Source organism: Cyclospora cayetanensis, unplaced genomic scaffold (genome assembly GCF_002999335.1).
Source record: "Cyclospora cayetanensis isolate NF1_C8 unplaced genomic scaffold, CcayRef3 CcayRef3_contig_8, whole genome shotgun sequence".
Classification (NCBI taxonomy): Eukaryota; Apicomplexa; class Conoidasida; order Eucoccidiorida; family Eimeriidae; genus Cyclospora; species Cyclospora cayetanensis.
In genome coordinates, this window is record NW_020312752.1 from 240,806 (window position 1) to 262,697 (window position 21,892).

Genomic DNA, 21,892 nt, shown 5'->3' on the forward strand with positions numbered 1-21,892 from the left:
GCAGAAAACAGCAACGTGCAATAAGTAAGTGATAAATTTTCTTCCTTGTAGCGCCCTAATCCTACGTGGACACCAGCAACAAAATCACAAAAGGAGGCGGCAAACCCGGAACTTCGTTAAGCCCTACGGTAAGCAGCATGTGGATCCATGAAAAGCGGTGTCTACAGTGGGCCAAGCACACTGCAGCAGTGTCTTCCTCGCTAGATACTCATTGTTGGGGTGTGGTCAACGAATGGACTCCGACTTGACTATGCGTATACGCTGTCACTGGTTAATTCCATACAGCAAGAGCCCACCTTTCTTGGGTGGTACCCTGCGGTGTGTGATGGCAAAATAGTGGCGAGCTTTTCTGGAAGAAAGTCATCTATTGTTTCTTCAAGTTTTGCTAGGTTTGGGGGACAAAGGGTCTGCTCATCAAGCCATCAGGAGGGGTTTTTCACTCAGCCCCCTCCCGATAACCTTCATCCACTGGGCTTCATGGCCTGCCAGGCGAGACAGCCAATATAAAAGTATCTACACCATCTGAAGAGTATTCGTGGCGTTCCGGCACAACAGCTCGCAGTAGCGGAACGCACAGGCGTCCAGTGCACGTTTTCCCCTTTTGGGGCCCACCGTGCTCCGCACCACTTGCAGTGGACGAACAGCCAGGCAATAGAGGAAATGCTAACCTAATCACTGATTGAGCGAAAACTGGCGCACTATAAACCATCATGGCGGTGCTTGAGCCACCACCCAGGCACTGCACACACCGGCAAGCGAGCGCTTCAACTACGCGATCTCAGAGCATGGCGTGCCACCAGCAACGGCACAAGGGACACCAGTGCATGGTAGCCTCTTAACTGTGAAAAAGTTTCGTATTTAGCAGCATGAAGGTACAGAGAATATTGGATGCGAAGATAGTCACTGGACTCCCCTTGCATGGGGAGTAATCTAAAACCGTTGCACAGCTCAGGATCGACTCATTCCTTTGCACAATACGTGTAACAAATCACGCATACAAAAACAGGAGAAGCAATCGCAGAAATAAGTGTGTAAGAAACAATCAGGCTCAGGCGTTCATATCGGAACTGGCTATCGAGGGTGGTTCACCACTTCCTGGCAGAACCTCCAAGAAATAGGATTTCTGCCAAGCCGTAGGCAGCACCAAAAGCAAAACAATAGTTTCATGCATGCACTACGGGGGGGTCCCAAATAAGACAAGTAGCAATGAAAGCGGGAAGCTTGGGTGCTGCCAGCCTGACTCAGCTAGTGGTGGAGTCTCACGCACACAGCAGCGAAATTCCGTATGACCACTTCCTATGTCCTGTGCTTTAAACTTTAACTCTACTCCTTTAATTAATTTTCTGCCGCAGAAAATGTAAAGACAGCCCCTTTTTGCTTCTGATTTCCGCTGGTGCCCCGAGGCCACCCCAACTCGAGTGACCGCTAGCAGCAAACTTGTCAAAGTGCCAGCATCGAGGCGTAAACCCCATCCGTAAGTTCCTAGGCATTTGTTCCTCGTCACGAGCCTCTTCAAGATGTGTCAGCTGTGCTGCAATCCAGCCGGAGAGAAGAGCTGCTGCTGCTTCAACTTGGCAATAGGCCTTTTGATAATCGCGGCCTACTTCGGCGTCATTGGCGGCTTGGACATATATCAAGCAAAACAGACAATCCCTTATTCCGAGACGCAGTTCGTGGGTGGCATCATCAATGCGGTCATTGGGGGCTACGTATGCCTGTGCGTTGGTCTCGGGTTCCTCAAGCTTGGACTTATTGCCTACCTCTTCACGTTCGTGGCCTTCATCGTGACTCTGGCCAATGGCCTCTTCAAGGTGGGGCTTATGAGGCGCTATTGTAGTTTGGCTGGCTTGCGATTTGTGCCACTGCTGTGGGGGTAGAGCGCTGACACCGGAAAATGTCTCACAACGCGGATCGCCCTAATGCATCGATGCCGGTAGTAAACGCTTTGCCTTGTAGATTAGCTTTAGCGCAGAGGCACAGGCAGTTGCATTGGCGTATCTGCCTCCCCTCTGCTCGGCGAACGTTTGCAACTGTGCTGGCCATGCTTGTAGTGAATTTCTAGGGGTCTCCTCAAGGCATCAAACATGGCCTTCAGAGTGTGTGCGTCGTGCATAATTTCTGCTCAGTTAATTGCTTTTATCATCGATTGGGTCCACTGGGGGCGCGGCCTGTCGGACGGCACGATCGAATTTCAGTGGGTAATGGTCACCTCTTCCCTTACGCAGCTTTTTACCATCGGTGTGGTCTTTGGGTTTGCCAATCTTTTCTGGTCAGCTGCCTGCGTCTTCAAGGCTGGCGGCAACGGGTGTGAGTTCAAGACCTACAAGCAAATCGAGGCAGGCAAGGGAAAAGCTGCCAAGACACTCGATGAGGAAGTGTAAATATGCTTGAGGAGTCCGACGATACTGGGGGCGAGGCGGGGGCCCCGCCTTCAGAACGGCAACGCCTGAGCCTCCTCACCATGCAGCATACACTACAGGTTCCTTAGGGTATGTCTGAAGAGTTGGTTTTCCGTTTTAGGGGGTGTTTTTTGCCAGCTAGTCACTATGAAGCTGCCTTCTTCTCACAGCACTCATTGCAGAGGAACTCGTTATTGGCCCCCGGCCAAAAGGACTCATACAAACAGCCCGCGGAACGTTTTGCTTCTATACTTGAAAAAGCTGGACATGGGGAGAGGCGCAAGCAGAGGGTTGCATGTTCTGGCTCTGGCCGACAGACACCTTTTCCAAGGTTTTTGAATCCTTCCATTTATGCAGGGGCCTCCGCACGCGGCCCTGTAGAGAGACCAACTCGGCGTGACAGGAAAACGAACGAGCTTCATTCTCGACTGTACTTGAGTAGCAGTCAAGTTGCACGCTGCGCTTCCGTTTTCAGACTTCTCGGCAGTTCGAATGCTCTTTGGACGCATGAAGAGCAAAGGACTGCTTGGAGAGTTTTCCCTTTGCCAGAGTGCCGCAGCAGTCCCTTTTGAGGACCTGTTAGGTGCCTCGTAAGGATCCTCCAAGTTATCCAGTATATAGTAATGCAACCGGCATTGCAGCGTTGAATGGAGTCTAGGGAGTGCGCAAGGATGTAAATGGACCGCTGTCTCCTCTTCTGTAGGGTGCGGTTGCCACTCAAGTGCTTGGCAGTGACTGGCCCAAAATTACCGCAGGGAAAATTGACCAGTCTGATGTCAATGGCCACCTTCGTTTGGAAGCTTACGGGAGGTCGCGCAAGGATCACGCGACAGCTGCTCGACAAAGTGGACTGGAAAGACCCTCCTCAGCGCGCACGTCGAAAACAAAGGGCAGTCACGGATACATAAAAGGCAGCCTTCCCTCCCTCCCTGCACCACAAGCTACACTCCCAACCCCTTGGGGAACTGAATGAGCATGGGAGGCAGAAAGAGGGTTTGGCGAGTCTTAGACAGAGATCCGTGAGGAAAACAGTCACATCAAACGGGACTTAAGGGGTGTGGTACTCCTGCATGGATTATCATTGTTCCTGCTGTCTTCATAAGACACTTTAATGGACCCGTATAGTGTGTCGACCTTGCGTCGTGTAAGGACGGCGCAGACTTGCCCTAAAAGGTTTTGAGCCAGCGCCGAGAGGCGCGACTGCAGTTTGATACTCACATGCTTGACTGAGATTCAAACTATGGGGTGCATGTGCTGGTTGGAATGGCGGAAGCCAGAAGTAGAAGCCAGAGAGCGCTGGAAGCGAAAGCAGGGGACTAACAGTCGAGAAGCTGAATAGACATAGAGATGTCATTAGCGGCCGACGCACGAGTAACTTCCAGCTTATATAGGCGCAGACATCAGACGAGGTAAAGGGGAGGTCGCCATCAAGAAGCACAAGCTAGTTTAGTGCTCCCCCTTAAATTGACTACAGGGAACTTCTTATCAGTCCCAAACGACTCGTTAGAGACTTACAGAAAGGAACTAGGTACCGCTCCGAGACAGCCTTTCTCCTTTCGTCTGGCGCTCATCACCCACAAGGTCCTGCTCGAGGGTAAAAGCCAGCTGCCGTGCAAGTCGATATGCGGCAACCTTGAGCAGTCTGGACGTAGAGGCACGCAGCAGCACATGGTGCATGCGCACAGCATGCATTCTCATTGTCTGGAACTAGCCCAATCACAGCGCAAAGCGTGCCAGAATAACCGAGCCACAAATACACTCCCCCTGGCCAATTTTTAAAGGCTTGAGTACTACCATTCTAGTTCAGATGCTCCTAGTGGTGCTCGGGGCGCTGCTGTGAACCCGTTAGGTAAGTCAACAATATCTTAATGTCCTGCAAATCGAAGATTCACTAGACACCAAATCGAAAGAGGAGCGATGCTCTGAAGGCGTCAGGGCTAAACGCAAATAAGGATACGTGTAGCGCGTCCAGCGCTACTTGTGCGACATCTACCACACTAGTTATGTGTGATTGAGGACTCGTAACTGCTTGACCATCTCGCTTGTCTGTTCTTACATCTTATTTGGTGATGTCGGCTTGATAAAAGAATGCACAATGCTGTGTGCTTGTGCACAACAGGCTGGCTGGTTTGTGCAACTAGATGTGGTTGCCCAGAGTACTTAGGGAATGCAGCTGCACGCAGCCTAGCCTGTTGTCCCTCTCGCGTTATATCGACAAGCCTGAGAAGCGTTGGCAAGGAAAGATCTAAGCTTTTTTGAAAAGCACTCAACAAGTTTCTGTTGAGTTCTCAGGGAGTCTTGCGTGAAATGTCTCCGTACGAAAACTGTAGCGGGAGCGTTACACAAGGCCACCCGAGCACTTTAGATTGTCAGTAACCGCCGGTCTAGCGTACCCTCCTCCTGAAGGCTCTCCCTAAAGAGGGCCTTCATGCTCCGAATCGAGTATCACCACGATTTGCCAGAAAGCTAGTGCGCGTTCTCAGAAAAGTGCTTCTCCCCCTCCTCTGCCCTTACCCCTGAGGGTGCCGGCATGAGGTAAGTGGTGAGCTAGGCAGCGCAGTGCCGCACACTCTAAACACTTCAAGCGTTCACGGCTGGCTGCATATTTCTTCCATTGCATACAGCGCGCGAGCAGATCACACTCCTTCGTATCGTGTTGAGCTAACTCTTCTTTGGAACAAACAGAAATTTGGGCAGCCAAGCCAAATGGTCGCTTCTTGCATAACTCTTGATAGACTAGAGTGGAGGATATTTTTCTTAAGTGCAGCTTGACGGATTACAGCTGGGTATTACTAGTGGCGTGGGGAAGAGGGCCTGGATGCCCTGGCCGCGTTGTGTCAGAGCGCAATGATCGAGCTCTCCGGCCACACCACCTAAACCTTCAACTCACTCCTCAGTCGATGAGATCGAAGAGGAGGATATTACAGGCTGGCCTATACGGCTCTCTGTCTTTCTCTGTCTCTTGTACTCATGGCCCCTACATTCGCGGTGCACAAATTACGCCCCTCTGCGCCGCGTTCTGCATGACTTATCATACACGCCAACATCGAAGTGCGTGCAATCCTCTCTCCATGTGCTGGTGGGGGGCTCAAAGCAGTAGAAACTGCGAGTGCAATAGGAACAGTTCATGAAATTTGCAGTCAGCAATGCTGGGGGAGGGCAAGCATCTCAGTGCTCCGTGCCCAGGCAGGATCGAAGGGGAGTGTGTCCAGGATTGAAAACACATAATAAATGTACGGGATTCAGAATTCGCTCTCCGCATGCGCGGATCTTAGACATGCGGCGACGGTGGTGTTCGGAGTTTCCCAATGGTCAGGGCCCCTCTGCCGACGCGGCACTATATATGCCCCAGGAAGCTTTTCTAATCGGGAATCTTTCAGTTAGGGGTGTTTCCAGCACAAGACTGATAATATATTCAGGGAAAGTTTCGTGTGGCGGGAATCGTGGCGGCAGTAACCGCAGCAACACCTCCGCAGACCGACAACAACCCCACCACCTTACGATGGTACTGCAGGGCACGCGGCTGCCCACTAAGACTTAGTGACTCCCAGCAGCGCTTTCTACGTCCGACAGTAAGCACTTGGACTTGCGGCTTCCACAGCTGATTTAGAGAATAGGGAGCGACACTGTACACAGCGTCTGCACGGCGCCATCAGCCTCCGACTCCCCAACACGGCCGTCGACGGCAGGAGGAGTCAAGTGGCAGCAGCACGAGCAGTATCATGAGCAGCAGCGACACCCACAGGCCGGAGATGGATGGCGCTGCGAAGGATGGGCTGCTGCAGAAGCAACAGCATCGCTTGTTGCCGCAGATGGCAATGCAGCATCACCAGCATGCTCCGTCGCATACTCGGAAGGAGATTACCGCAGCAGAATGCCCACAGAGCTCCCTGCTACTCGCTCGGGGTGGGAAGACTCCAGCAGATTTAGCAGCAGCAGCAGTAGTAACATCGACCATCGTAGGAATCCCCCAAAGCAGCACCAGCACCAGCAAACAGCACTCGTTCCCGCCAGCAGCAGCAGCAAGCACGACAGCAGCAGCAGGCACGACAGCAGCAGCAGGTACAACAGCAGCAGCAGGCACGACAGCAGCAGCTGGCACGACAGCAGCAGCAGGCACAACAGCAGCAGCAGGCACAACAGCAGCAGCAGGCACAACAGCAGCAACCCCCCTTTCGCCTCGAACGCGCCGCAGCAGCGGCAACTTTTTTAGAACGCCTGGGCCGTTGGTGTCACCGCAGCAGCAGCAGCAACAGCAACAGCAGCACCAGTCGCTGCTATCGTTGAGCCCCCCTTTCAAGAGCATTGCCTGCATCTCAACCGCTCACACCACTCCCGTCGAGTTGAATCCTTCCGATTCTTCTCTTAAGCCCTGGCCAGGAGCTGCAGCAGTGGCGTCACGAACGGCAAAAGACAGTGCCTCATCACCGCCTGTCTCGGCAGCTGCCGTTGCCGCAATCCTTGAGAGTGAGGCTCTACACGGCTCTCTGGAAGCAGCGCCTCAGCAACAGCTCCTGCACCTGCATGACAATTCGCTGCGTGTGTTTCCTGAAGCGAAAGCTGCAGCGGAGAAGGCAGCAGCAGCAGCGGCAGCTGCGGCAGCTGCAGCAGCTGCTGCTGCAGCTGCTGCCGCAGAGCCGGAGACTGCGTTGTGCAGCATGGCGTTGACATCCAAGAACCCTCGCCACGTTCTCCCTATCACGCATCTGCAGCAGCAGCTGCTGCTGGAGCAGCAGAAGGAGCACTACCACCGTCAGCAGCAAAAGCAGCAGCAGCAGCGGACGCCAAGAGAGCCGCAGCTGCAGCGGCATCCTTTTAGAAGGGCAGCCTCTCCAGCTTTGGATCTTGAAGTGCCTTGCCGCCTCGCTCGCAGTGGTAGCAGCAACAACACCTACAGCAATAGCAGCTGCAGAGGAGGGATGAACTTGGGTATTTTTCCCGAGCTAAGACCAACGCGAGAACGGCAGCCTTCGCAACAGGTGCAGGCACAGTCGGTAAGGCGTGTCAGTAGGAGCAGCAGCAGCAGCAGAAGCGGCAGCAAAAGCTGCCTCCTTGTTCCCTCTGCTGCTGCAGCCGATGCAGCGCGAGTGGCTAGGGCAGCTGCAGTTCGCGCTGCTGCTCCTCCTGCCCCCACGGTGCCAATCCAGGAAAAGCCGGCAGTAGTAGCAGCAGAAGCTGGAGGACGAGAATCAGGAGAAGCAACTGAAGCAGCAGCCATTGCTGCGGCTGCTAACGATGTGCGAGACATTTCTAAGACGGCGCAGAAGCAGCATCCACAGCCTGCCTGTAGTTTGAGACTGCCCAGTCAGGAGAATGCGAATATTCTGGACGCAAAGGAGCCGCAGCAGCAACAGCTCGATATTGCAGTGCAGCAGAAACAGCACCAGCAGAAGAAGGGGAGTTGGGTGCTGCAGCGTGAGAAGCAGCTTTTCGAGAACCTCTGCAGGAGTCACCTTAGACGCGGGTTGCTTTGTGCCCGCGTCTCTCGAGTGCTACAGCAGCAGCAGCAACACCACTACCACCAATTGTTGTTGCCGTGCTCGTCATTACGGCGCAAATTTCGGAGTCAAGCTGCCGCATGCCGTGCAGACACAGTCGCTAAAGATGAGGAGTACCAGCTCCTGCTGTACCTGCTGCAGCAGCTTCTGTTGCCTGAAGACGCGGCAGCAGCAGCAACAGCCATTGACTACGACCTTCTTGGCAGCAAAAACAGGTGATTCGAACTTTTGCTGGTTTCTGGAAGTCTGCTAAGCCTTAAGCCCCCTTTCCTCCCCTTCCCCGAGAAGGAGCCGTACTCTGTTGCTGCTGTTGCCGCAGGCTTGTAGCTCTGTGCGATGCAGAGTGGCAGCAGCAGCAAGACGAGGCAGCGACCACCATGCTTCTTCTGCCTCCCCTAGCCGCTGTGCTGAGCAGCTGCTGCTGCGCCAGTAGCAGCAGCAGTGCCACTGGTGCAGTCTCTGCTGCCCCCCCTACCCATCGGCAGCTGCTGCAGCAACACGTCTTACAGGAGCTTCAGCGGCTGGAGCAGCAGCAAAGCCTTCGTCCAAGTACAAGCCTTTGCAGCAGCAACAGCTTCTTGGGGAGGACGCCGCCGCTCGTTCCTCCTGCAGCCCCTTCTTTCGGGGTGTACAGCTACTCCAGCAGCAGCAGCAGCAGCAGCAGCAGCAGGTTGCACAGGCAAAAGAGCAGTGCAACTCCTGCATCTGGCACTGATGCAGCATCCGACAGAGCAGAGATGAACCTATTTACGCTTCCTCTGGACTTCAAAGACTATGTTGAACTCGCAGCAGCAGCAGCGGCAGCAGGTGCAACGCTCAAAGCCTCACGTGCTGCTGCTGCTGCTGCTGCTGCTGCAGCCGTCACCGCAGAATCGGCAGCCGTCACCGCAGAATCGGCAGCCGTCACCGCAGAATCAGCAGCAGCAGCAGAATCGGCAGCAGCCACAGAATCGGCAGCAGCAGCAGAATCGGCAGCAGCAGCAGAATTGGCAGCAACGACGAACGTCCACACGCCAGCGCTGCTGCTGCAAGGGCAGGAAGCTGGCAGACCTCCTCGTCGATTGCTGCTCTTGAAAGAAGTTCAAGACGAAGCCTTTGCTGCTTCGCATGCAGCTCCATCCAGCACCACCGAGTCGCCACCAAGTGCAGCAGCAGCAGCAGCATTTCGCGTTTTTCAAGGGCTGCTGCTCCCCCCAGCTGCTGCTGCCAGGCGCTTAGCGGTGCCACCCCTGCCAGTCTTCGTCAAAGTGTTTGTAAGCGTCTTTGTTAGGACTGGTAGCATCTGAAATTCGCCTCTTGTCGGCTCTTTGAAAGAGCATTCCTGCCTGCCCCCTCCGACGGCGGGTGCGGTTAGACCCTTTTGGATAGACTCTGCGTTTCGCTGCTCTCTCTCCTGGTGCTGCTGCAGTTCAATGCAGGCTGCGCTGCTTTCCGCGAATTGCACTTGGCAAAAACCTTCTACGTTCGAAGACTCGCCCTTCGCTGCTGTAAAAAGAGCAGCTCCAACAACGCTGCTGCTGACTGTGCTGCTGCTGACTGTGCTGCTGCACGGCAGCCTAAGCCGCAGCTTCGGAAGGCGCTTGCGCCGCTCTGCGAGCTCCAGACAAGCCGCAACAGCAGCGTTACAAACATCACCAGCTGCAGTCGGCTGCCACCACAGCAGCAGCAGCAGCGGCAGCAGCAGCAGCAGCAGCGGCGGCAGCAGCAGCAGCAGCAGCGCCCAAGGAGGAGAGCTGCTGCTGCGGCTGCCAGCAGCACCAGCAGCAGTATCAGTATCAGCAACAGCAGCGCAAGCAGCAGCAGCACTGGCATCAGCAGCACGAACAGCAGCCTCATCATGTCGCTCGATATGTATAGACTTGGCGACTCCCCCTGCATCCCCGACAACTCCAACAGGAACGGCAGCAGCAGCAGCAGCAGCAGCACGACTCACGACAAATTCGCTGCAGCAGCTCGAAGCAGCAACTCGACTAGCAACTGCAGCACTGCCGCTAGCAGTAGTAGCAGTATGGCACCTGCCGTAGGAGTCTGCTCAGCGACTCCACTGACATTATCGCCAGTGATAGACGTTTTCGTCACCCCCAGCGGTCCAGCTGCATCGAATGCGCAGTGGCTGCTGCCAGTCGAAAGTCACTTCTGCACTCAGTCATCGCTTGCTGCTGCAGACGCCTTGGGGGGAGCGATGCTGCAGCAGCTGCTGCAACGACATGTGGACTTCCTGCAGCTGCTGCAGCAGCCATATCCCGACTACCAGCATGAGCAACACCCCCGCATGCAGAATTACGTGAATACTCAAAAGTACAGCCGCTCGAACGCACCAGTACAAGACCAGCAGTTGCCTCACACCACCGCCAACAACAAGAGCAACAACAACAGCAGCAAGAGCAAGAGCAACAAAAGCAACAAGAGCAACAGCAACACCAACGACAGCAACAGCAACAAAAGCAACAAGAGCAACAGCAACAAGAGCAACAAGAGCAACAGCAACGAGAGCAACAACAAAAATGTTACCCTGCTCCTTGTGCCTGCAGTTCGCCAATCGGCAACGCTGCTGAATATTGTAAATAAGGTTTATCTGAATATGTGCGTTTTGGATGCTTCTAAGGCTGCTGCTGTTTGAAGAATTGTAACCCTCTGTGAACGGCTGCCTGCTGCCTTTTCCTCCTCTGATATGGAGGTAAGGCGTGGTGCAGCAGCAGCAGCAGCAGCTGCTGCTTCTCCCCCTGCTGAATTTCGCGGATTTTCGACGGTGCGCTGTTTTTGCAGGGGTGTATTGCCTCCCGAGGAGCTGTGCTTATTTTTGGTGCACGAGCAGCTGGAGCTGCTGAAGCAGCTGCATCAGGTAGGCCTCTGCATGCAGTCCGTGATTGCGTTGATGCGCGTTCATCGTTTAGCCTTTGTTGCCGTTGCGACTCCCCTTACTGCGGGAGCAACCGCAAGCGCTGCGTTGTGCTGAGCGCTCGCCGTCTCTCCAGGTTGGACTGCTGCACTGCGATATCAGTCTGAGCAGCTTCACAGTGGCTCCCGCTGCCTCTGCGGTTGCTGAAGAACGGCTCCCGCAGCAACGGCAGTTCGCTCACTCGCAGATGACGCTGAAAAAGCATCCCCTGCTGCCAGAAGGCGCAGCCAGTGCAATTGTGCTGTACGGCGGGGAGCTGGGGTGTGGGCTTGACATGCGTGGGCTTTGCAGCAGTTTCTGCCCGATTGACGATCGTTTCACAGACGCCTGCCAACACGGTATGACATGTGCACTCCACGTCATGCTGCGAGCAACTGCTTTTCTTGAATGTGCCTCCAGCTGCGCTGCTAGCGCTCGAATCGCGACATGCCTCGCTTCTGTGGAATCGGCTGCAGCGGCTACTCTCACCCCTAGCCACCCACACACCCTTAGTCAGCGTCGGGCTCATGAGGCTTATCAGGCTTCCTCCCTGTGCATGCATTGGCTCCTTCAGCCTAGCGCTAATGCGGCTGAACGGCAGTCCCTTTTTGCATTGCATCGCGTTGCATGCAGATTCAAGAAACAACTGGGTGCTGCATGGCATTGATCTCCGAGCCATCGCGCATGCCGCAGGAAATCTCCTGCTGGGCAGGCGCTGGCCACTTCGACAAAAGCAGCACTCCGTGGAGTCTTCAACTCCCCCGCATCACGACGAAAACAAGGCCATGCACCAGCATCAGCAGCGGCTCCTGCTGCTCCGACCTGAGGTGGATATACACCTCCCCTTGAAGCGGCATGCCGCTGCCGAGTTTTGGCAGCTGCTCGTAGGGCGGTGCTTCAACTTCGAAAACAACATGATTCGACAGGATCCAGCGGCAGCAGAAGCTCTCTCTGTCCTCCTCGGCAACAGCAGTGCAGCCACTACCAGCCTACTCACTGCTGGGCAAGTGCGGTCCGCTGCAGCAGTGCTGCAGCGGTGCAGTGAAGAGGCGTCTGTACAGCTGATCACGCAGCTGCAGCAGCAAATTGTATCGCTCTTCCAAAGCGAACCATCACGCCAAAAGCTTCTGCAGCAGCAGCAGCAGCTTGTTGCAGCGTTTTTAGGAGCACGATGATGATGGCTGCTCCTTGTAGTACGATCTCTACAGCTCGGCGCACGCCTACGTTCGTGCCAGTTCCGCTTGTCGCGTTTCTACAGCTCAGGTCTTAAACTTCTTAATAAAAGCGTTCTTCCTAGTAATCACCCAGTGCCCCTCCTGCATTCTCTTCCCGCAGACAAAAAAAAACTGCAGCTCTGAGATGCTCTTTGTTGCGAAGCGACCACACGCATCACCACGCGTTCTTGCGAATTTTTTGCGCGGCTCCCGCCCACCTAGTGCCGCCGTCGGGCTAGCCAGGTGCCCCTCTGGCTAGCTAGCTAGCTAGCTAGGTAGCCAGCCCCTTAGACGCGAATGCAAGCAGCTGGCCAGTGTGGGGTGCTGCCCGTGCGCTGCCCCTGGAGAGCCGCCTCGACTAGCGAGACGACTCCGCGAGAAAAAAAGGGCCGCTTTTTGATCAGTGAGACGCTGCAACTCGCTCCCACGCTAGAGCCCTCTGAGTGCGGTCAAATAGAGAAGTAATCATACCTGGTCTGGGTATTGATCCTCTCCTGGAGGTTGGCCACACGGTGGTACAGAAGATCTAATTTAGTGCGCCGCAGCATGATGGATAGAGCTTCCTGAATTCCAGATTGAAGCGTTGCGCAGCGTTCGTTCGTAGGTGTGGGAAGCAGCGAAATGCACAAGCATTATGCGCAATAAATCAACGGACTTCCACGCGGCCATAGCGAAAGAACAGCAACAACAGCACGCTATTCGAGCATCGCCACCATCAATAACGCAAGCTGAAAACGAGGGAAGTGCATCACGGCGAGGGCTTGCCTGAATTCCAGCGGCCTTCATGTCGAAACAATTCGGCTTGTAGCTTGCCAAAGTCTGTGAGAAGGCAGAGCAGCACAACAAGCACGAGTGGCAGCAACATGAACGCAAGCACGCAAGCGACAAACGTCTGCAGAAGATCTCCAGCTATGGAAGATCCAACCAACAGCGGGATAGGTGCATGGAAAAGGAAGGAATGCCTCGTAGAAACAGCGGCGTCACACAGCTGCGCAATTCATGACCGAAGACACAGAACAAGCACTCAGCGCAGAGGATCCTCTATATGGGAAACCTTGCCGCGCATGCTACTGGGAAGTCAACATTTTGACGCGTAAAACACGTTTCTTCCTTTTTTCCCTCCCCGACTTTCGTTGAAGGCAGCTCGCTCTCGTGCCACCCGCTGTGTTGGAACGGCCACACGAAATACCCCTTTAAACCACGCGGGAAAAGCGCAAAGAGGAACGCTTGATCTGTGCGTTCTTCATGGCCCCCCTACTACTACTGCGTGGCGGCGGCAGAAAGAGGGTGAGTTTTTGCAATGGCTGCCTCCTCTATAGACGCATGCGAAGTCAGAAGATATCTGTGTCTCTTTGCTAGCCAGCACGTGCAGCACCACCTATCGAGGACGCGAGAGAGATAGAGAGAGACAGACAGATACATATATATATATATATATATATATATATATATATAAACCTGAGGAAGAGGAAAGAGTTTCGCTCTGTTTCGCTTCATAAAACAACCCCTCCCTCCGCTCTCATGCTGAATGAAAGGGTGCTGGCTCTGCTCACGCACTTGCAACAGAGAGAGCGCTACACTTGCGAATTCTGTTGATTCGACTTGGGCCAAATCGGCGGTAATGCTCCGTGTGACATGTTTAGAGACCCTTTGCTGGACTTGCCATCGTCCTACACTGAGCTGGCGAAGAGCAAAAATGATCTGGATGCCCACACAGAAGGAGACACACACCACTGCACACAGGCAGGCATGGGCTGTGTGGTGTGCCTGTATGAACACAGATGTGTGGAAACGTACAGTAGTGGTGGTGGTACAAAAAATAACCATACATATGGCGTTGCCACTATATATATATATATATATATGTACATATACACAAATACAAAAGAAACGGTAGACAAAAGACACCCGAGGATAGTGTGATATTAAGGAGATATTTATTTAGGAGCCCATAGGGGGCAATGATGTGCATCAACATGACTGGCACTCCAGGGGAGAGAGCAGAGAGGGAAAATGCGCATGCAGGCGATAGCAGAGAGAGTTCATCAGGGCGAGAGAAGGGCTGCATGACACTTCTCGGAGAGTCTGGTAGGCATCAGCGATATATATACATATATATACACATATATCGACAGAGCGAAGTCGAGACAAAAAGTCGGCTCTCTAGAGGTGGCGTAGATTCAGACTCGGTGTAAGACAATCAATTCAAAAGGCTCGTCCTGGACGGGATGGGAAATTAAGCAGAAGAAGGAAGCAAGAAGAAACGCGAGTTCTCATAAAAATGTGCATGCAGGTAGGACGCGTGGAAGCGGCCCTCCTTCTGCCTACTTTTGTTTTGTATTCGACGTTATCAGCGGAGTTGTGGAAGGCGTATAGCACAAAGTCAACGACAGGAAAGCTGCGCAAGAGGCGCACAGAGCCGAAGAACTGCATGAGGCTTTGGCAAAGACAGCCAAATAACAGAAAGGCCTTTGAAAGTTAGCCGGTAAAAAGCTGCAAACATTCGCAGTTGATGCATCCCCTAGCGAGCTGCTGTGGCCAGGCATGGGTGCAGCCGGAGCTCTCCTACGCAAATAACACCGCGTGCTCCGCTCATTTCTTTCACTCGGCTAGCTGTTGGCTAGCTGCAACTCGCGCTGGCTGCCCGGCAGCTTCACAGATACAAACTCGCAAAACGGCTCTCCTGCCTGCGGCGTGCAGGAAGCCAGCGAATACATGGATGGCTAGGCAAGCGAGCACCCTCTAGAGACGTGGCGAGGCAGTAAGCTGCTTCACTAGCCACTGGAGAGCAGCAGGCAACAACACATGCACTCAGAGAGAGGCGTAACCAGCTTTATACCGCTCTACAAGGTCTCTCCTGGCGTCTTCGTCATTTGCAAGTTGCCCAATAACCCCCATGAGACCGCAGAGAAGTCTATGGCGTGAAGGCAGATCGGAGGCATAGTTGTGCTACGCGCAGGAGAGGCAGAAGCAGCGACAAAAACAACAGTAGAAACAACAGGAACATGTGCAGCAGCAGGGGCATGTGCAGCAACAGGAGCAACAACAGCAACAGGAGCAACAACAGCACCAGGAGCAACAACAGCAACAGGAGCAGCAACAGCAACAGGAGCAGCAACAGCAACAGGAGCAGCAACAGCAACAGGAGCAACAACAGCAACAGGAGCAACAACAGCAACAGGAGCAGCAACAGCAACAGGAGCAACAACAGCAACAGGAGAAACAACAGCAACAGGAGAAACAACAGCAACAGGAGAAACAACAGCAACAGGAGCAACAACAGCAACAGGAGCAACAACAGCAACAGGAGCAACAACAGCAACAGGAGCAACAACAGCAACAGGAGCAACAACAGCAACAGGAGCAGCAACAGCAACAGGAGCAGCAACAGCACCAGGAGCAACAACAGCAACAGGAGCAGCCCAAGAATCTCCAGACAGTGCCGCAAAAAAAGCCTCGGCATGCGCGTTGTGATTCGACCCTGTGAATTTTTCGATACCATGAGAAGATCGACTGTTGCATACAAGCCGCCTGCAGCAAGGAATTTTTGCCTGTGGGCTGCCATCTTTGTAAGATTGAGAAGCAGTAGCACTGCAGCTTGAATTACGCTGGCTTCCTGAAAAAAGAGGAAGAGCAGCACATACACACGCCAAGCTACCACCGGTCTAGATTGGACAAAAGGAGGAGCACGCAACAGAAAAGAAGTCTCTGCATACATACACATGCATACATGCATGCATGCATGTGTATGTATGCATGTGCATGCATGCAGAGACACGCCCCCGACCTTCGTTTTGAGGAGAGTGAGACATGCTGAGTGAATCCCCCCTTCAAGTAAGATTTCCTTTGTTCGTGGATCGCCGGCGCTCAAGTTGACCAAGGAAGCGGCACATAAGTGCAGCAGCGGCATGTTATTCCCCTACAGGACAAAAATAAAACAGCCACAAGAGCGGCAGCGCGAATAATCATGATTCTCGCTGCATGCATGCATGTATGCATGTATGCAGCGTGCGGCAGCCGTGACTACATGATGCTTTGATGAGCAGATACATGCATGCCATCAGCGCAACAGGCGTGCCAACACACACACACACACCCCCTTCCCCCTTCGGCCCCTCACAAATCCTGTCGCTGAACTGGCATACGCGTGCATTTATAGAACATATCCTAAGAATTGCAGAAACCTCTCTTTTCTCTCTCTCTCTGTAACAAAGCCATGCTACGAGGGACAAAGCCTACAGATCTCGTGGCATCCTTGGCCCTTATGGTTTGAACTAAAGCGGGCACGATGGAAAAAAGCAAATCTACCGCCTTCTTCTGCTTATCTCCCGTTGCTTTCAGAATTTGTTTGCATATGGCTGTCTTGAAGTCCACGGTGCGTGCTCCGTGTAACAAAGCTCTCAGCATCTCGATGTAGGCGGCCTCTTCTCTGAGCAAACATGCGGTGCACAGTGTATATACACTGCGCGGAACATGCGTAGCGAAAGAAGCATGAACGTTTACATGTATGCATCTCCTGTATGCATGCGGGAGGAGAGCAAAGGGCAGCACCTGTCCATCAAAGGAAGACAACAAAACGAATGCAACTCGTAAAAACCCTCAAAGCCAAAGGACAGGCAGCCCTACTTTCTGGGAAACAACTTGGCGATATAGCCGCACTCCAGAAGAATCTGCGCAAAGCAAAAGCCAAATAATTTTGACGCAGAGGTGCCATACTTTGCAGCCTCAGAGCAGTAGAGAGAGAGATAGAGAGAGAGATAGATAGAGAGGGAGAGAAATAGATAGAGATAGATACAGAGAAATAGATAGAGAGAGGAGTAGATAGAGATACGAACATGTAGATAGAAAGAGAGAGAAATAGATAGAGATATGAATATATAGATAGGGAGAGAGAGAGATAGATAGAGAAAAAGAATGACAAAGAAAGACAGAAAGATAGATAAAGAAACACACAGAGAGAGAAAGAAAGACCTGAGGTGCAGAGAAAGAAACACGGAGAAAAAAGAGAGACAGAAAGAGAGAGGTAGACAGAGATGCAGACTCTACGGCGCAGCCGCCTCCAGCAGAAGCAGCAGGGCGGAAGAGTGGTGTAAAGTCAACAGGCAACGAATGACACGACACACCATGAAGGGTTTGTGATTGAAGACAAAATCTCGCCGTCGAAGAGACATGCGTGCCGTTTTCATTGTATCTGGGTTCCACGGCAGTAGAAAATCCTTTGGCCGCAGATGCAGCATGAACGAGATAGCGGCTCGAACAAGCTGCGAGAGTCAACCGAAGAAGCGACAGCATTTGCGCTGCTAATGCTTGGGCAACATCAAAGCAGGGGTGTCGCAAAAGAGAGGAAAAACAAGCGCTCAAGAACATATACATACAAAACACACACATGCGGCCACCATGACAAAAGAGCCGTCACATTTCAAAAGGCAGCCTCGAACGTCGCCTTAGCAAAAAAAGAGACGCATCGCATCTTGTTCATCTTCTACTTGCCACTCATTTAGAGACCTCTGCCACGTGCCTCGCTACTTTACTCCGTAGATCCTCTCTCTCTCTAACGCCATAAGGATGCATATCTCTATATGTATGTGCATATGTGTAAATGGATGTACATATAAGTACATGCGTATGTGTATGTACATACCTTACATACATATACATATATATATACATGTATGTATATCTATGCATGATGAAGTAAGTGTATCTATGAACAACGAATGCAGTTTTTGAGTGTATATCCATGTAAATTTGAAAAGATCTCTTGCTTGCTTTCTTTTCTCTCGCTACATAACATATATATACAGACTTGAATGTCTACAGAATCCACACCTGGTCTGCGTTTGCGCCTACTAGTCCGACAGCCTCTGCCAAGTCAGCAAGCGAAAATCGCGGGCCTAAAATACCGCCATTAACGCAATATGCCAAATACGAGGCAACTCGCATAGCCCAACGATGCAGGGCCAAGGCAGCTGTGTGCTGAGACTTTTGAATTTTCGCGGAAGACTCTGATGCCTCGGCAACTTCAACCGCTGCAGCTATTGCAAGTCCATCAACACTGGGGTCCACGCCTGCGGCAAGAAGCCGCAGCACGCCTCCTCACAACCAGAATTCATAAAAGTGCGAAACAAGGACTGTTTTGGCTAGGCGCCAACAGAGGAAGAGAGGGAAAAGAGAGAGAGAAATAGAGAAATAGAGAGAGAGAAAAGAGAGAGAGGGAGAGAAAAGAGAGAGACATAAAAGAGAGAAATAGAGAAATAGAGAAATAGAGAAATAGAGAGAGAGAGAGAGAGAGAGAGAGAGCAAGAGTGAAAGAGAAGAGAGAAAAATAGACAGAGCAAGAGAGAGAGGGAGAAAGAGAAATAAGAGAGAAAAAGAGAGAGAGAGAGAAATAGAGCAAGAGAGAAAAAAAGAAATAAAGAGAAAGAAATTACATCGACACGACAGGGGCTTGGCGAGAGATTTGCAGCAGCCGAAATAATATGAGGATTGCCAGATCGCTCTTTCAACTCCCCACTGCGCCAACTCTACACCCCCCTCACATTACCGTTTTCCCCCCCTCCTTCTCCCCTGTTCCCTTCGCTTCGCCCTGAAGGCTACAAAGCGCAATTGAGAAAGTGTGAATGAGACATGTGCTCGCCTTCTCCTGATCGAACCATATCGAGCGCGACAAGCATGGGGTCTTCTACCACGGCAACTGCAGAACCTACGGCGTCGAGCAAGTCTGCAAGTGCACAGAAGAAGCTCGAGCATCTAGACAAGCGCAAGTTGAATGGATTTTAAGGAGGGCGTAGTTCAGCAGAAGACGAGATCTTGACATGAACCTCAGCGCCAAAGTGCTGCTGCTGGTACCTCCCCAGTCTGCCCTCTAACCCCCTGGCCGCTGCTGCTCAGAATTTTCCCAAGAATCAAAAAATGACGCGCACCGTCATCCGCAAGAATGCCTTCTCTCTGCAGAATCACGAGGAGTGACTTCAGAAAAACCTTGGCAGGGGCAATCCACTTGGGCTGCGCGAAAAGGCAAAGGCTCGCTCAGAACGTTTTGCATGCGCGTCGAATGGAAGAAAGCGCATTCAGTGCTCCACACGGCAGCCATTCCCCCCTTTCCCCCCTCCCCTTCCTTAAGCACACTCACTCGACAGCCTGCAGCAAGCAAGCGACAAAGGCTTCACGCTCCCTCTAGACGGCAGCGTTTACGCGTTGTTTATGCGGTTATGCGCACTCAGCTCAGCAGCACAAGAACAACAACGCTAGCTGCAGAGCTCAGTCTGCGAAAAGGCAGGACTAACCGTCATCCTCAAGTTCATGTACAGCCACGTGTAATGCTCGTCATTCAGAATAAGGGCGTCGAGCTTCGCCTGCAGCACTTCCTTGATGCAGCTGCTCTTGGCTGCCTCCGGCGAGATGGAGTCAGCTACGAGCTCTGCCTCGCGCAACAAGTCCCAGTCTGACAACTTTGACTCTGATGAAAAAGACAGAGAGCCAAAAAAAAACGCTGCCAAAAATCTGGCAAAAAGCGCTGCCCCATGCGAAACGAAACCAACTCCCACACATGCAAGGACGCCTTCTGACGCGCTCCAACGACACGCGATGCGCCAGCCAGTCAAGTAGCTTGCTAGGTTGTAGCTGGCTAATTAGCTAGCCAAGCGTCTCCTGCGCGGCGGGGAGCGCGGCTAACCCACAAAGGCTCAGTCGATCGCTGACGCAGATCTAGTGAAAGAGAGATGCACTCCAGGATCACATGCCAGAGACACCCCAGGAGATTGCAAAAAGCTTCCCGCGTCTACGGCTGGGATTTTATTAGAAACAAAGACGCACCCTTTTGGTCATCATGACACACTTTGTACGTTAGAATCATATCCTGACACATGTCCATGATTGGGGGGGTGTCTGTGTGTACAGTCGAAATTCGCACGCCTACGTGCACTGCAAAACTGCAAGCCCAACAACCCCACAACAACTCCCACAACAACTCCCACAGCAACAGCACTCCGACACCACCCCTACAGCTACGTGAGGCCTCACACATGCGCCTAAAGACGAATGTTATGATGTTCGCTTCTTCGTTCTTTACCCACAGCTGCGCATGCATCACCCAATCCGAATCCCAAGCGCTAAAATAGAAGCATGCGCTAAACCCCAGGTTTCACAAAACTGCACATCCTAGACATGCTTGTGCATGGCGCCACACATAAATATGTAGGCGTACATACGGGTGTACATACATCCGCCCTAGCGGATATTTTAATCGTGACGAGACACGATCGCTAGCTAAACCCAGCAGTGACCTCCCCAATCGGTCGCATATCGCAGGATTGCGTGGTTTATGAAAGTTTATATCTGTATTTAAATAGAGATTTATTTAGATATATATATATATATAGACATACTTGCCACCCCGTCCATTGGGAAGGGTCATCCGTAAGATTCATCTTCTTCACATACGCAACGCTCCTCACCAGATATGCAAAGGGTGAGGCCTCTAGCAGCGCTCGACGGAACCCTGCATGAGCCGCAGCGCTTACAAAACGCATGCGAGAAATGCCGCCTTTCCCAGCACACGGTAAGCCTGGTTCTTTCTTCAGAAGGCATAGCGGGAGGGGGGAAGGAAGGAAGGAAGGGGCCTTCTAAACGACAAGCGAACTGCCAGAAAGAGAAGGCGAATGGCATTACAGCGCCATCACCAGCAGCCCACCTGCAGCAACGTAGCGGACATCCCCTCTCCCCATAGCTGGAAGGTCTGTCACACACATTTGCTGTAGCAGCAAAAGCTGCACCTCCACACCCCTGGAGTCCAAGTAGCAGCCTGTCTGCAGTGCTGCTGTAACCTGCGCCGACGACAAGCGCGCAACAGGAACGTTAAAAATAAGGCACCTCAACAGGTTCGCCAACCCCCAGAGTGTCTTGCAGCAGCAGAGTTGCACCCCACGCAGATCTGCCGTCCCCGCAAGCAGCAACAAGAAGAACAGCAACAACAAGAGCAACAACGACAAGAGCAACAACAACAAGAGCAACAACAACAAGAGCAACAAAAGGTTACCCCCGCGCGGTCTTCAAAGTCTTTGGGCAGGAAGAAGGAGTACCCATCGTATGATATCTGGCGAAAAAAACAGCCAGGAGCACCACAACATCGACACACAACCCGCAATCTTCCCCGACTCCACATGCAATAACGCCTCATGGTCTGCTCACCGGGCAAATGGTGGCTAAACGTACAGGAACATGCCCCTGCTTTGCAGAGGACGCTAACCTCTGCACAACACTGGAATAGGGTATATCATTCGGCAGGTGCTAGGATCTGCTCCCCGCATAAAAAAGCAAACAGCCTCATCAACAGTGTGTGGCGGTGCAGTCATGGACGCCTACCTGCTGCGTGCCAAGGAAGGGCTTAATCTGCGGCACTGTTTGCACCACAGACAGCCTCTCTCCGTCATCTGCAGTCACATCTAGGAGAATCCTGGGATACCTGCCCAGACGCCCCCTCCTCAGGGCAAAGTCAGCACACCACACGGTTTCGATCCACTTCTCTAGAACGTCTCGATCTGCCGTTTCGACGATGAGAGGCCCCCCCTTAGAGCCCCCTGTGCCTCCCCAGACCTTGTTGTTGGCCCGGTGCACCTCTTCTTCATCCATGTATACGAGCAGACGCGTGTCTGAAGAGGTGTCTGACACGATATAGCGGATGAAACACAGCATGAGCTCGCCTCCTGAGATAAGTCTCGAGAGATCGCGCTTCAAGAAAAAGAGGGCCTCAGCCCCAACACAAAGAAAGAGACGCTTCTGGCGCCCCAAATACGTCAAGCGGCATGCGCAAAAGTAGCGGACACGACCTCCGCATACACCCGAGAGGGCAGCAAGCACCGCCTTCCCCGACATTTTCCGACGACGAACACGCTAGCCACAGCA

At 52.8% G+C, this 21,892-nt stretch overlaps 2 protein-coding genes and 1 pseudogene across 2 annotated transcripts; 2 read left to right on the forward strand and 1 right to left on the reverse strand.

The window, feature by feature from the left end:
- The first annotated feature begins 1,517 nt into the window (after positions 1 to 1,517).
- On the forward strand, positions 1,518 to 2,381 carry LOC34622418. Its single transcript, XM_022735582.1, has 2 exons — positions 1,518 to 1,811; positions 2,127 to 2,381. The coding sequence occupies exons 1-2, from the start codon at positions 1,518 to 1,520 to the stop codon at positions 2,379 to 2,381; spliced, it is 549 nt and encodes a 182-aa protein (XP_022587060.1).
- Positions 2,382 to 8,634: 6,253 nt separating this feature from the next.
- Positions 8,635 to 11,950, forward strand: LOC34624231 (annotated as a pseudogene).
- A 488-nt stretch (positions 11,951 to 12,438) lies between these two features.
- On the reverse strand, positions 12,439 to 21,862 carry LOC34622568. The gene is made up of 19 exons (XM_026335766.1): positions 21,353 to 21,862; positions 20,682 to 20,742; positions 20,377 to 20,489; positions 20,061 to 20,100; positions 19,805 to 19,912; positions 19,276 to 19,448; positions 18,913 to 18,994; positions 18,627 to 18,710; positions 17,819 to 18,081; positions 17,113 to 17,250; positions 16,616 to 16,659; positions 16,229 to 16,418; positions 15,777 to 15,908; positions 15,489 to 15,605; positions 14,829 to 14,938; positions 14,318 to 14,387; positions 13,568 to 13,690; positions 12,755 to 12,808; positions 12,439 to 12,552 (listed from the first exon to the last, which is right to left on the reverse strand). The coding sequence occupies exons 1-19, from the start codon at positions 21,860 to 21,862 to the stop codon at positions 12,439 to 12,441; spliced, it is 2,526 nt and encodes an 841-aa protein (XP_026191551.1).
- Positions 21,863 to 21,892: the final 30 nt, after the last annotated feature.